Raw genomic sequence first — 14,121 nt, forward strand, 5'->3', positions numbered from 1 at the left:
CAAATTTACATATTTTAAAAAAAATTAGTTGCTACATCAAAGACTTTTCTTACAAATAATTTGAATTCTAAGAAATAAATTTATATTTGAATAAGAAGTATGGAACGAGCTCCATACTAGAAAAGTAAAGTAGCAAGATCTCATAGATTATGGATAGATTTGCAAGAAGTTCTTATAAAAGAAAATAAGAAAATATCTAAGACAAAATATAACTCTTTTGAAAAAATGGAGTAAATCTTGAATGGCAAAACAAATGATAGATACTTGAGAAAATATGGTAATTAAATGGATTTCTAGAGTACTACATAATGGTTCAAGGATATATGAGAGTGTATTATCTCATGAACTGAAGTTACTTACTTCAAGATGAACTCTTAACTCTGCCCAATCAAGTATTAGGAGTCAGGGTATTAGGGGTCAAACTATCTTTCGTAACTATTCACTGCATCAATGCATTTGGTATACCTACTTTTGTATCAAAAAATAATAATAATATCAATTATTCATACTTAACTATCTTAAATATTTTAATGGCATAAACTTCACTCCAGGTTAGCATCTATCCATTCACAACACATATAAATAATAAAAAATAGTTAGTGATTTTTTTAGTTAGTTTTCTGCATTCTACTCTCACCTATTAGATACTTCTAGCAATTGAGGTGCACAGAAAGAGGTTGCTTTTAAATTCAAAATGAAACACATTTAGAAATGAAGATAAAAGTATGAAGTATAAGAAGCTTCAGCAAGACTAAAGAATCAATAGATTTTGTTTTTCGTTACATATACATGATCTTAGCAGTTATTCAATTCATATGTCAAGGTGATCCACACAGCCCTAAACAAGATTGACCATTACAAGATCATGTGGATGTCTTCACATTGACCTTTTTATCTTGTGCTTGGAGCTCCTGTATAGAATTAAGCAGTCCTACACACGCATCGTCCAGCAAATCCAGTACCTGTAGGCTCAAAACACAGTGACCAATCACAGTAAGTAGTACCCAAGTGTTGGAAATTGCTTAGAATTGATCCCAGAGTGATGTGTTATGCTTCAGTGGGAACTCACTGGAACTAACTCTGAACGTATATTGTTTTGGTAAAGATCAGTAGACAATCCCAGATCTAAATCTCTATTTCTACAGGTATTGTGCCATTAGTTGCTCACATACCTTCTCAAAACCTGCCGGTCCTCCATAATACGGGTCTGGCACCTCATCAACGTCGTGTTTGGTGCAATAGCTGCACATTAACTTGACCTGATATAACGAAGAAAGGTTTGTGTCAGGTCCAACCTACATGTTGCAAAGTTTTATAAAGTACAAAGAGAACTATATCAGCAGTTTCAAGTAATGAAAATTCTCACTCTTACTGACCTTCTCTTTTGCACCAGCTGGGAGGGTGCCCCTTCTGTTCCAACTATCATATGCCGTTAGGATGTCCGCTGCAAACAGAAGAAAGAAAACCGCTGCTCAAACCATGCCGAACCTCAAACGCATCCGTTTTATTTGCGAAGTTGAATCTACAAAATAATTCTTATGATCCAACATAAAAACCAATCAAAGTAGAATTGAAGTGAAACAAGACGACTCCAGTAACAAACCCGAACACGTCAAATAATCTACCTTTGTTTGACTTGTCCATTGCAAGTATGAGATCGAACTCTTCAAAATCGGAGGGTCGAATTGGCCTCGAAATGGAAGTAAGCTTCACTCCTCTCTTCAATGCTGCAGCTTTCATTCTGGGATCAGCAGGACTTCCCTGTCACAATCGTGTGAAAGTTATGTAAAAGATATCTTGTGAAATCCGGCGATTCTACTACTTACAAAAAAGTCTTCCATGTACAGAAGGCGATAGGAAAAAGATCCCGATTACCAGCGTTTCGAGAATGAATTAGCATTACGGCTCGAGGAAAGTAACATACTTCATGGTAACCGATTGTGCCTGCTGAATCAATGTTGAATTGAGAGTCCAGCTTGCGCTTCTCCACTACATCTCTGAACACAGCTTCTGCCGATGGGCTTCGACATATGTTGCCTGTTTACCCAGCCGAAAAAGAATGAAATGAAAATTGAACCTTCTGAGAGTATGAAACGTGATGGACTGAAGAGAGCAGAATGCCGAGGAAATCGCTCAAAAGAGTGCGCGACAATGAATACGATTCCCGAGGGAATGCTTTATAATGACAGAGGATTACGTCTACGAACTGGTTCTGTAGCAGCAGACTCTCTTGAAGAATTCCCCGCAAATGGATTGGAAGGTCGTTAAGATAAACCTATGTTCCTTCGATTCACTAATTTACGAACATCGACAGAAGAGTTCTTCAATTCAATGGTCATGACCTAGGAATCACGACGTTTACACTGTTTAGCAAGTGACTCAGAATAGCGAGATGTAGTATCTCACCCAAACACACGAACAACACTCCGAAAGGCCTTGATTCAGCCTCAGATGTTGAAGAAATCTCCGTGGAGGCAGCCATTTTCACCCGGCCAGCAGTACCAACACCTGCTCTCCCTTTCGATCGCCCTGTAGCTTTCACAGATCCCCCGAGGCTCTTGTTCACAGAGAATGAAACCTTCGCTAACCCTAGTGCGGGAATCAAGTAACTCTTAAGTTTAGTGGGAGAAAACGTAGATCTAGTCGGAATTCCAGCGACAGGCACCGTCTGAGAGAAGGCGCACGCCGTTGCCATACCCGTCAAGGGCAGTGCTCGTCCTTCACCTTCCTGTGCGGACTTGGAACCTATGGAGAGGTACAATGTATGTCTCATCTATTTGAGGTGGGGCTCAACATGCTCAGCCTCCCAAATTTCAATGTCGCCGACCTGTTAAAACCCAACTCCGAATTGTGGCCCATCTTAGTGGACGACCCAAAAACGGAGCGACCGTTGGATAGAAAAAAAACTCGTACCTAATCCAGAGGCGATTCTGCGTAGGGTAACGAAGGCCAATGTCCGAGGCTCCTGAAGAATAGCTTTCCATTGCCCCCCTCACTGATGTTGGAGGCTCAGCTGCATTCGGTCCACCTAATATTGCATTCATTTTGCAAAACTACCATACAAGCGGTTTCCGCGGGTGATGTTCATCAGATTACGGGAGGCAGTAATTTACTGCAGAAACAGTGACCAGTCCTTGTGGTCACATTTTGTGATGACGTCATGATCTGTTCCCTCTAGTATACAAGCCTCATCGTCAGACTCTAATTTTCTATCGATTTTCTCTGAATCTGAAGTCACAAGTGTGTCGTCGACGTCCTGTTCACATTTTTGTGCAATATGAAGATAATTGTCTTGGAATGTAATCGTCAGATATCCTCCTTTTGCACACGAAGTCGAGTAGCTCAATTGTTATTTCCCGGTGCGAGAGTTGTGAAGCTCTTCACACTTGGCTTCCGTAATTTGATATGAGGTCAGAATCCCTCCGCGAGGAACTATGTTCAATTAGCAATCAATACAAAAATGCTGTAGTCGTTGCATCTGATGGGTATGTTGCGACAAATACTTTCAGTGCAGTCTTGTGGAGAAGGTGACATTGTGTACCACAAGATTTGCATTATGATATTCAATAGCAAGTGCATTTTCCTTGGAACCCATGTTCCCAACTTCGTACTTCAAGCCATCTGGATATCATACTTCTACTGTAAGGAGGACAACTTGTCTTCGATGTATAATTATACAAATAACGGTAACCAATGCCCCACCCTGATGACACCTCTTTTGCCGCTCCCGCTCTCTCCTGTTTTAGTTAATCATACGCCTTTCATGACTACCTCAAGTGGTTAGGAACAAATCTTCAGGTTTGCTGATAGGGTTTCCAATTTGAGAGTGATTCCCCGCTGGTATTATTGGCCTCTGTATGTGTGTTTTAGTCTTTTCCAAGACCGTCAGGGTGGTGGTGAGTCGTGCCCACCAGTTTCTTATTTCGTAGACTTAGAGCTTGGTTGCAACTAAGAGTGCTTCTGGTGCCGATTCTCTACAGAGAGACTTTTCCTGGCGCGTGTCCTGTTTTAGTCAGATTCATTTCCATCCAATTTCGAAGTTCATGTGGAAGCTCCGTGGGTTATTTAACAACTGATTTCCGAAATTATTTCTTTTTTCTTGATCTTTCGAAGCATTCCATGCAGTAGAAGTTCATGGTGAGATTGTGCCTTTTCCCAAAATTAGAGACTAACAGATGCGTTAGTGCACAGCAATTATAGCGCACGAGGACTTCAAGTGATTTTAGCATGGCATCGGAGAATTCTGAACATGACTCATTGTCCGTGTCTGAAGAGAGCAGCTTCAATTGCGACACCGTTAGCCCTGAAAGTCTTCCCAGTTTAAAAGTTGAAAGGAAACCTGACAATGATTGCTCCGTAGGTCCTGTCATAAGTCCTAGAATGTCTGCTGAGTTTGGAAACTATTTGGACAAGGCGATTGCTCAGGGTAGTCGATCGTTCTATGGGACGGACAGTGAGGCAGACGATGACCACGGCGATGACGGCGGTGGCTGTAATGTAGTCTCGATGGGCAGAGTGGCCCACGCGCTTTCTGAAGATATCAATCACAGAATTCGGTCAAGAGTAAGTCCGTGCTCGTCAATACCAGACAATGATGAGTGTGCAGGAGATGAGTCACAGATTTGGGACAATGTGGTTTTGAACGAGGATCCAGTGTCCGCTGAGATTCAGTCAAGCTCTGTTGTGAAATTTGATCACACCTTTTATTTGCTACCAAAATGCGAAGAACGGTCAGCGCAAACTTCATCTCACGAGGATGAAGTTAAGCTTGAAAATAAAGAAATTCCTGAAGTTGCGCATACTCCATCACAATCTTCGGGTACAGTGCCTTCAGCTGAGCGTCTTGCAAATTCAGAAGATTTAAAGAAGCCATTACTCGATGCTAATCTTCTCAAGGAGCGAGAAAGGCAGCTGCAAGAACGAGTGAGGTTGCTGAAAGTACAGAACTTTTATCGGCAGTCATCGGCCAGCTGTACCGAATCTTTGATGGAGCAGTTGAAGAAGATCGACCTCACCTTGGATCGTGGAATATTCAAAGTGTGCGATCGTAAACTTAGCGAAAATGGTATAGATTTTACCTCAAATTGAAGCTACATAGGGTGAGTGCATTACAGACACAGACCTGCGCCAAGGTGATGAAGCTGTGGCCTCCTTAAAATTTAATGCGCTTGTCTATAGGAATCTTCATGGCCAAAGTTGCTTCTTCATGAACGATCGAGACCAAAAAACGCAGATTTTGGGCTCATGTGCCTGGAGTCCGTATCACTAGTCACCAACACGGCTTTTGGCAGTAGTTAAGATTTCCTTTCTGAGAAGTGTGTCCTTCAATCAAACTTACTCTGTATATAAATCCTCCTTGTGGAGGTTCTGCGAGATTTTGACTTGTGCTCTTTGTTCTTCTTCACACGGCAACAGCTTTAGCGACAATTGTGGACGCTTTCAAGAACAATAACCAACTGACGGAGCTCGACCTAAGTGGTAACCTTCGATATCTTTGTCCAGGAAATTTTTCTGTGATTGCGAAGTTCTATAAAATTAAGCTCCGGCCAGGTAAGTTAGGACAGGGTTTCTATTTCCAGACAGAGGAGCACTCCAAGCTTTTTTGATAATGAATAATTGTCTTACGGCAATGTTGCTGATATCTTCTTCGATCATGTGCAATTGTAATTTCCTGGAATCACAGGGTGTTGTATCCAAAAGGGGGATGATCTTGCCGAGTTTGTTCGGACGGCCCCTTCTTTACAAAGGTCCACCTCTTTAACCGCCAAGTTCACTGCCCTTTACTTGCTGGTAGAATGCAGGTTCGTTTTGTATAATTTACACCCAGTAGCAATCTGGTTGTGGCAACAACCCCCTCTGCAACTAGTTTTTGTATGCTCTCATTCTCAAGCTGTATGCTGCCAATGTGTTCGAGTTGGCCATCTTGTGTTCTCAAGCTTGTGAAGCGTTTGGAGAGTAGATTAAAGCTTGATCATCCTGCGTCTAAAGCTGTTTCTACTCTGTGCACTGCTTCATCCTGGTTAGTGGCGATTTCTTGAACAGGTTACTGTTGGCATGGAACTCTTTGGGTGCGGCTCGTACTGGTGTTGCAGCTCTTGCATTTGCCATCGCGTCTTCCCCTTCACTCCAAGAGGTTCTTCCGTATCCTACAGGGAGAAAGTTTTGTCATGCTGAATTTTATGTTCCACTTGTCCTTCTATGCGATACCTCATGATTGTCTAAACCTCGAATGATCTTTTCTGCAAGTGTCTAGTATTTTGTAAATTGACGAATCTGTGATGCACAAAGACGTATATTGCATGCCTTGAATGAAAACCGCACGATTCGAAATTGGTTTTAGTGAAAATACCATTCTTTGTAAGGTGATGTATCAGTATTTGAATAAGGTCTGTCCTTAACTGATATTCTGGTAGTTGTTGGATTGGTGACATGTTTTAGGTAGATCTACGAAGCAACCAAATAGGACCAGCCACTGCTGCGGCTTTGGCGCTTGCCCTTCGTACAAATAACACGCTGAAACGCCTTGGTATTTCAAGGTCCCGTTGCCTCCATCTCACCTCTTTCTTGTTGAACCGTCTTTTAGTCATTCGATCCTTTTTCTATTCGACTAGCCGAGTTCACATGATTAGGATCTAAGTAAAAAAATTCATTTTCGTGTTCATAGTCTCTTTGCAGAAAATTGATTTCAAGAATGCATGTTTTGATCCAGACTTGATGTGGAATGAAGTTGGGGCAAGTGGTGGAATAGCTCTGTTAGGCATGCTTGAGAAGAATCATTCTCTCACCGAACTGGGATTGGCTGGAAACAGTATCCCATGCCAGCTATTGGGACAGATAGGTGTTATACCACGCTTTCTCGAATGTTTGTTGATTTTCTTATTGTACAACGTTAACGATCCCTTTTTTTTTTTCTTTTTTTTCTTTCTTTTTTTTTCCAGTTAATGATTTACATTGTATTTGCAAATAAGAAAGACATAGATACAAATATATACATTGGAGCTATTGTGCACTAGACAGCTTACTTCAGAGGAATCGTACGAGGCAGTCGATGACAGAGGATTGCAGTGATCCTGTAGTCATTCCTGCAATCGTAAGTAGATTTCTTTTAGTGCTGTGGAAGCATGCATGCCGCTGTGCGTTTTTAGCTCCTCATTCATTGCAATTTTTTAAACAAATAAGTTTACATGGTAATTGAGCTGTCACTTTACATGTAGTTTGACAATCAAGAATTTTTTCATGCATACACCAGAATATTTTTATTATTTACATTTTTGTGTTCGTGAAGTGCCTAAGTGGGGCCTTCAGTCTGAGAATTACACCCGAATTTCAATTGCAGTGTCCATCTCAGTGTCATGTCCCAGCATGTACGGAAGCTTCATCAACCGCAGTGAGTGGAAGCCCAAGCACTCGAAAAGCTAAAAAGATCAGTCAGGATGAGTTAGAATCTCTTCGTAAAAACCTGGTGAGTTTTTTTTTTTATCTTCCGGTATCATTTGTATAGTATAGGTCAAAAAATCGTTTCTTTCATAAACAGGCAACCTCTATCCTAATCGACAGCTTCTATGTAGATGAAACTTGAACTGGGGGATTTATTATCATTATAGGATCAGTTTATTTTCAAAACAAACTTTGAAACGGCAAAGGTTTTGTAAATGTTCAAAATGTGTCTTCAACAACGGAAGTTCCTGTTTTGTTTATTCATGCATGCCATGAGAAGCCAATGCTTAATACGATTGAACCACTCTGATGGAATTAAAGGATGATGCGAAGGCGGAATGTTTTGACTTGGAAAAGCAAAAGTGCGATGCTGTGTGTCATCTGAAGGTAACCATCTCGGTTTTTTCATATTTGTTTTATGCTGTGACTTGCTTGCCAATTGGGTACAACATTTCAACAATTATGTATCAACATACCTTCGTAATGTTCCATATATTTGAAATCGTAGCAGGTAAATTGTAGAAAGCTTCATGTTACAGCACTTGTCGTAGAATATCGGTACAGAAATAATAAAAAAAATTAAATACGTAAATTACGCTGAAGTACTTTGATACTTATTTGCTTGAAGATGAGGAGAGTAAAGAAAGATCTCATGGGAACCTGAATAATAATGTGCCCTTGAAATCTTATTGGTGGGTCTCATGGACGAGGTTGGTAAAATCTTGCGGCCTCATGAAGTTTGGCACCTAGAATTTCTCATCGAATTCCACCGAAGGTCACTGCATAATGTGTAATGAGTAATTTTTACCGTTTGGAACTTGCCCTTCTGATAAGGCCTGTCGAGCGGAAATGGATAAAGAGATCAAGCGCCGGGGAAAAGCAGAGCGCGAGACTGAGGAAGTCAGAATGGAATACATTAAACTCAAACAGGCAGGAATCAATAGCCCATCTTGGTGCATAGATATTTGAGATTGAAGTAGGTTCAGCTCAAGCAGCAAGTCACTGGAAAGAAATCTAAATAGTGCGATAATTGAGATTATACTATCAATGTCGAGCGTTATTGTCCACATCTTCATTCATTTCTTTACTCTAGAGGCATTTCCTAACCTTTGCAGTTTTGCGTTCATGGCTGACAAAAACCTTATCATATCTTCATTTGTGATTTTATTAGGAAATATGTTGCCTCCAAGACAAGTTGCAGTGCAACATTTGTGAATCCAGTGAGATAATAGTTCTTGAAGTGAGCTCGTGATTGCCCTTCTGTACTTCTTGTCTAAAATGATTATAAACTAGGTACTGGTCTTCACTAAAGCGTCAACTGCAACGTTAACGGTGAAAGTTTTAGAAACTAATTTTTTTCCATTTCCTTGTAGTTGCTGCGAGTCTTTCATAGTTATCGAATTTGAATGAATTCTGAGTCGAACACTTTTCTATTTCCAGACAGAATTAATGCGCAGAAAGGAGAGCGAAAAAGCAGCCCTAGAACGTGAAGCAGAAACTATCAAGGAGATTCAGTATTTGGCAGATCAGGTTTGAAGTGTTTGTTCAGTGTTCGGGTGATGCCCGTGCACATTGTGTAGATTTTTTTTGTAAGAGCCAATTGAAATCAGCATTAAAATGTTCAGCATTGGTGATCGGTGAATCAATCCGATTCAATGGAGGATTCAACTTCTTCGGCAGTAATGAGTGACCTCTGCTCTGAATGGACGTAGGTTATGCGATAATGAGCTTGCCGTCGCCTTGTATCCAAACCAAGCAGTTATTCTTCTCTCGTGTTAAATTTAATGGTCGCGTTCATGTCCCTCGTATGCTAATGCTCAAATACATCGCTCAGTATGTTCACTTAGCAAAACAATCCCTACCCAGAGAACTAGAACTAACTTCATATTATGGTTTGTGCAGTTAGCATTGTTGCGAGAAGACAGCAATAAACGCATAAAGGCCATAGAAAGTAATATTACATTGACTCTCAAACCAAATAGATGTAGAACTTCTACGTCTTGTCTCTTTAATGCCTTCAGTAATGTCTACATGGAAGCCTCTGCACAGTAAGGCAGCAAAACCACTGTGTTCGACACTGATTATTTTCAATCCTTCTGTAGCAACATCCAAGAATGATGCTGAGTACAATTTTGGCGTGATACAAAAGCTGGAAAGTTCTAATTCTCAACGCGATCAAAAGCACCTTGAGGAGGTCCAGAAAGACACAGAGCTCTTCTTCGAATTTAAAGTCAAATATGAACACAAAGAGGTTTCATAATCCTTTGTAATCAAATTGTTATTGAAAGCATAAAGGTGCTTTAATCAACAGAACTTTGGTTTTCTGCGTGCAGACCGAGGCATTAAGATCCCAGTTACAAGCTGAAATAGACTCACTGAAGTCTAAGAAGTGTAACCTAATGATGGTGAGTGACACTACACACAGATTTATCATGGCTCGTATCAGTTGGTAAGAGAACGAGTCCTGGCTGTTTCTCTAACAAGACGTATTTACTCATAGGAAGTTGAAAAGCAGAAGACTAATACTAAGCTCATCGAACAGCTACTAGCAAACCAGCAGCAGGTTCTCCAACAGGAAAAGGTCAGAATATTTGTGCTCATTTATGTATCTAATAGAATAGACGGTACGTGAGGAAAGACTGTTGTCACAAACTTGTAAGCGTCATCTGCGTGACTTATTCTAAACTATCAGACATTTCCATTAGTAGAGAAAGTCGCCATGTTGAGTTCATATTTACCGCTGGTGTTTTGAGATCTGTTTCAGGAAGCTATTGAACAAGAGCTAAAACATCAAGTTTCAGTGCAAATGGTGGAGATAGAATGCCTACAGGTGAGGCCTCTGATAGATTTCTGATTCACCTCGGCGGGTCTTTCATTGGTGCCTTTGTGTGGTCTAGTGTGAAACTTCAATGAGCTGAGGTCCAACTAGCAAATTATGAATTCTACAAGATTGTGCACGATCCTCAATGATTTGCGAATGTTGTAAGAGGAAAAGCATTCAGAGCTTGAATTTCCTGACTACACGTCCTAAGATTGCCTCTATGAAACCGAAAGTAACCTACTTCTGCTTTTGCGACAGCATCGATTGGACGATAAAGACAGGGAGCTTGCAAAAATAAACCAGGTCTATCATCATACAGAAGGGTGACCTCATGAAGTCTTCACTAGAATAAATCCTACCATTTTCTTCATGAAGGCACATTCCTCTGGTGTCTCCAATAAGAAATGCTTTCATTTGCAACTATCCCCAGGGCTTTGGTTCCTGAAAACTTGGATTTGTCTGACATCGGTGACAAGAAAGCACTGGGGTGATCATGGATCCAATTGTTACAGTAACCATCGGATTACTCGACGATTTACTCGTGATGAATGCTGTTGGTTGGTGATGACAGAAACATGACGAATGTATGCAAGCCATGGAGAATGATTTAAGGAAAGAGAGGGCATCAGTAAAAAGAGCTGACCTTGATAAAGCTCATGCAGAACAAAAAATTGCTAGTGTTGAAGCTAGCATGGTATTGTAGCCGCTTAAATTTTGAACGATTATCTTGGTGTATGCAATGGGAGGGTTTTGCACCTCAAGTTTGGGAAGTCCATTGCGATCCACATGTTCTGACCAATGAACTCTAATAAGAAACTCTAGTTGTTCCCGAGCAGAAGATAAAGCAATTAGGAAAAGCTCTAACAATGATTTCAGTTCTGACAGAAACAATTGAAGGAGAAATACAAAGCAGAGCAGCAGAAGTCGATGCTTCTTGGAGAGAAAATTTTAGCGGATGAACTCAAACATAATTCCAGTACGATCGCTTTGAACAGCAAAGTAAGTCTAGCATTGAATAGTTTATTGAGTTTGGACACGTGAGCATGTGCTAGTCCTACTTTGTCCCAAGGTTTCTTTCCATCAGGTGAGGTCTGTTGGATGCACAGCACTCAGAAGAACAAGAAATGATGAGGAGAGATTTATTTCAACAACGAAAGCAGACAGACGCTTTGCTAATGCAACTAAAAGAGGTATAGGAAAAAAAAAATTACACTTGTTTCAAATATTTAGCTTATAACTGAATTCTAAACATGATAACAGCACTCAAATTGGACCAATACCTAGAAAGGAAAACCTTCTAAGATGTGAAGGAAGAAAATATATTCGTAAATACAACACTCAAACCTGAAGCATTTACGTGCAGATGCAAGCAGAACATGACAGGAGGATGAAAGACATTGACATTCAAGTAAGAGGGGCAGAAACAACGCTAGTGGAATGCGTTCAACAACAATTCTCCGCCCTTCAGGCAGCATTAAACTTTCATGCTTCAGTCCCAGCCATCGAGTAGTAAGTCTCTCAGTAATCTGAATAAGCAATATATATCACTACTTTGCTAACGCACAATGTACCTTAACACTGACATCGAATCGCATTTCAGATCGGCTCTCAACTACGCAAGTTATACTTCCTTTGCCGTAAACAATTCACTCCTAACTGCCTTTTGTCCTGCAGCAATCAGCAGATATAGATGGGATCGTCAGATCAACCCCGATATACCAATTGAGTATTCGGACGAAACTGAACCAGAAGAAACTCGTAGACCACACATGCCTCAGAACGTCGCCAACTCTCATGTCTCCAAGAAACCTCGAACTAACCAACCGATGGATAATCAGTCTCCAATTTCCAATGACTGATCAATAGCCAACCAATCTCCAGTTATGTCCCCAACGGCTTCTCGAACAACCTTATCAATGACGGAAGTCGTCCCTACGACTTCAAGAGTTTCTAAAACAAGCTAACTCATGAAAAATGTACTTCTTCATCATTATCTAAGAAGCTCTCAAACCAGCCGGACAAAAGTAGACCATGGGCGCCTAATGCCATCTTTAAGCTCAACAAATTTGGTCCAGCGCGTCCAATGTGAAAAATTGGATCAACTAAAGAGGATTTGGTGTCGAACGACAGAGAACGTATCACACCGACGCGCTGTGATTCAGCTTTCCACCGAGGCCACCAAGCATTGAAATGAACATCTTGATGAGAGTCAACCACTCCAACACATACTATATGTAATAGATTGGCATGCTCGTTTTGCACTTCCCTGCAGAATCAGGGTTATTTTTAGTCAATTACACCACATATCCCTTGCGATCACAACCACAGCTGAAACCATTCATACTCTTTGAGTCATTGATTTATAGAGATACAGACTGATGCCATCTACTTTGACCACCGAAGCTGGCTTAAGAGCTTCAAATGGCCAGCAGAAAGAGACCACACGAGCTCCCGACGGCAACTGCTCACGCAACATTGGAAGTAGACGAGCATTGCCTTTGGTGCTCAAGTACAATGTCACTACTGTGGCTTTCGTCAGATCCGTGGAGAATGCATCCTTCCGCTCCACAGTTATCAAGTGATTGAGATTTTCTTTAGCAACCGCTCTCTGTGCCTCTGCAAACAAAGCTGGGTCCAGCTCCACCCCGTAACCTTGCGCACCAAACTCCTCGGCAGCTGAAAAGATATCATCAACATCAAAAAAACGGCTTGCTTGCGATGCAACACAGTAAGTGATTACAAAGACCTAAACCTAGGAATGTCCACACTGAAAGTATAATTCCCAGCTGCATTTAGACGATTGCTCAACTTCATACGCTGATTCTTCCAAGCGCAAGTTCAGGGCTTAGGGTATTCCGTCATAAAAAACCTCCGTAGCATCTTGAAATTGAAATTGCACATTTGAGGGATAAATTAGATGATTCCTAAAAAAATTACGGTTACATTTCGACTGGTGGATCGGGACTCCGAAGCTTTACCGAATTAAAAACGAGAGCACACCTGAAGCACCTCATGTACGTGAATTACCCACTGAGACAGAGGAGAATATCAGACTAACCAGCAATGAGCAAGCGCGCATCACCGCATCCAAGGTCGACGACGAGGTCACCTGGTCCAACTGCAGCTAGCTTGAGCATGCGATGGGCGACATGGGCGGGTGTGCCGACGTGCGGTGCGAGACGGAGCCCCGCCCAGTAGCGCAGCCACAAACCCAACCGCAGCTTCTGCACCACCGCCATCGCTACCCTCCTCACAACATCACCGCCATGGAATCCACTGCAACAAAAACCCTGGTTCCTCGTGATTAGACTAATGAACCGATTCTCCCCTTACGAACCCACCCCAGGATTGCACATCGGCCGCCGAATTGTGGATGCCATGCGGTGTGTTTCCACAACTGCATTGGCCTTCGCAGACTTGGGCGGTGGAGACACACAACTGCTGAACTTGAACAGCATCCCTTCATCGACCAAAGCCGTTGTTCATGTTCAGCGCAGTCGATCCATTGTCAGGCCAAGACAACTTGTTGCCTTGAATCAGCTCATTCCATATTGAACGATATTCTTTTTATACCAGCAAAACAATTATTATACCGCATGTTATTAAAGTTTAGAACGTTTTCATTTTCTGATGTAGTAGATATAGGAGTTTATTACAACCGGAGAAGGTGAGAAATTTCAACTTTTTAACTTTGCAAGTTGAAGACTTTTGTCTTATTTAGTTGGCCAATAGATGTGAGAAGAAAAGATGAGGTGAAACATATCTTCATTTTACATTGCAAGAATAGTGTTGTCCCTAGGATTTGTAGTAGACTCACTTTAAATTTTTTTTTTTTTTTTTTTGTGAGAATCAAGATATGAGTT

At 41.3% G+C, this 14,121-nt stretch overlaps 3 protein-coding genes across 6 annotated transcripts; 1 reads left to right on the forward strand and 2 right to left on the reverse strand.

Moving 5' to 3' along the window:
• Positions 1-726: 726 nt before the first annotated feature.
• Positions 727-2,736, reverse strand: LOC112278505 (uncharacterized). Its single transcript, XM_024512092.3, has 6 exons — positions 2,407-2,736; positions 1,925-2,037; positions 1,626-1,761; positions 1,377-1,444; positions 1,173-1,259; positions 727-962 (listed from the first exon to the last, which is right to left on the reverse strand). The coding sequence occupies exons 1-6, from the start codon at positions 2,693-2,695 to the stop codon at positions 864-866; spliced, it is 792 nt and encodes a 263-aa protein (XP_024367860.2). The 5' UTR covers positions 2,696-2,736; the 3' UTR covers positions 727-863.
• Positions 2,737-2,925: 189 nt separating this feature from the next.
• Positions 2,926-12,614, forward strand: LOC112278496 (uncharacterized). Of its 3 annotated transcripts, XM_073539416.2 has the most exons (23): positions 2,926-5,065; positions 5,416-5,478; positions 5,684-5,747; positions 6,043-6,133; positions 6,439-6,526; positions 6,710-6,838; positions 7,014-7,090; positions 7,337-7,462; positions 7,759-7,824; positions 8,272-8,367; positions 8,609-8,677; positions 8,878-8,967; positions 9,340-9,388; positions 9,540-9,631; positions 9,771-9,842; positions 9,938-10,018; positions 10,202-10,267; positions 10,517-10,561; positions 10,830-10,952; positions 11,144-11,257; positions 11,365-11,448; positions 11,622-11,767; positions 11,933-12,614. In XM_073539416.2, exons 1-23 carry the CDS (start codon positions 4,228-4,230, stop codon positions 11,946-11,948), a joined length of 2,685 nt encoding a protein of 894 aa, XP_073395517.1. In that variant the 5' UTR covers positions 2,926-4,227; the 3' UTR covers positions 11,949-12,614. The 3 variants fall into 3 exon arrangements, 2 of the variants coding, with proteins under 2 accessions (XP_073395517.1, XP_073395518.1); XM_073539417.2 differs by lacking the exon at positions 8,609-8,677; XR_012219150.2 differs by lacking the exons at positions 11,622-11,767; positions 11,933-12,614 and having other exon boundaries at positions 11,135-11,257; positions 11,365-11,383.
• Positions 11,697-13,797, reverse strand: LOC112278509 (uncharacterized). Of its 2 annotated transcripts, XM_024512114.3 has the most exons (3): positions 13,317-13,795; positions 12,755-12,934; positions 11,697-12,524 (listed from the first exon to the last, which is right to left on the reverse strand). In XM_024512114.3, exons 1-3 carry the CDS (start codon positions 13,495-13,497, stop codon positions 12,487-12,489), a joined length of 399 nt encoding a protein of 132 aa, XP_024367882.1. In that variant the 5' UTR covers positions 13,498-13,795; the 3' UTR covers positions 11,697-12,486. The 2 variants fall into 2 exon arrangements, with proteins under 2 accessions (XP_024367882.1, XP_090102215.1); XM_090246089.1 differs by having other exon boundaries at positions 11,697-12,934; positions 13,317-13,797.
• Between the last annotated feature and the right edge of the window lie 324 nt (positions 13,798-14,121).

The sequence above is a fragment of the Physcomitrium patens genome, chromosome 2, assembly GCF_059467195.1.
Source record: "Physcomitrium patens ecotype Gransden chromosome 2, ASM5946719v1, whole genome shotgun sequence".
Lineage (NCBI taxonomy): Eukaryota > Viridiplantae > Streptophyta > Bryopsida > Funariales > Funariaceae > Physcomitrium > Physcomitrium patens.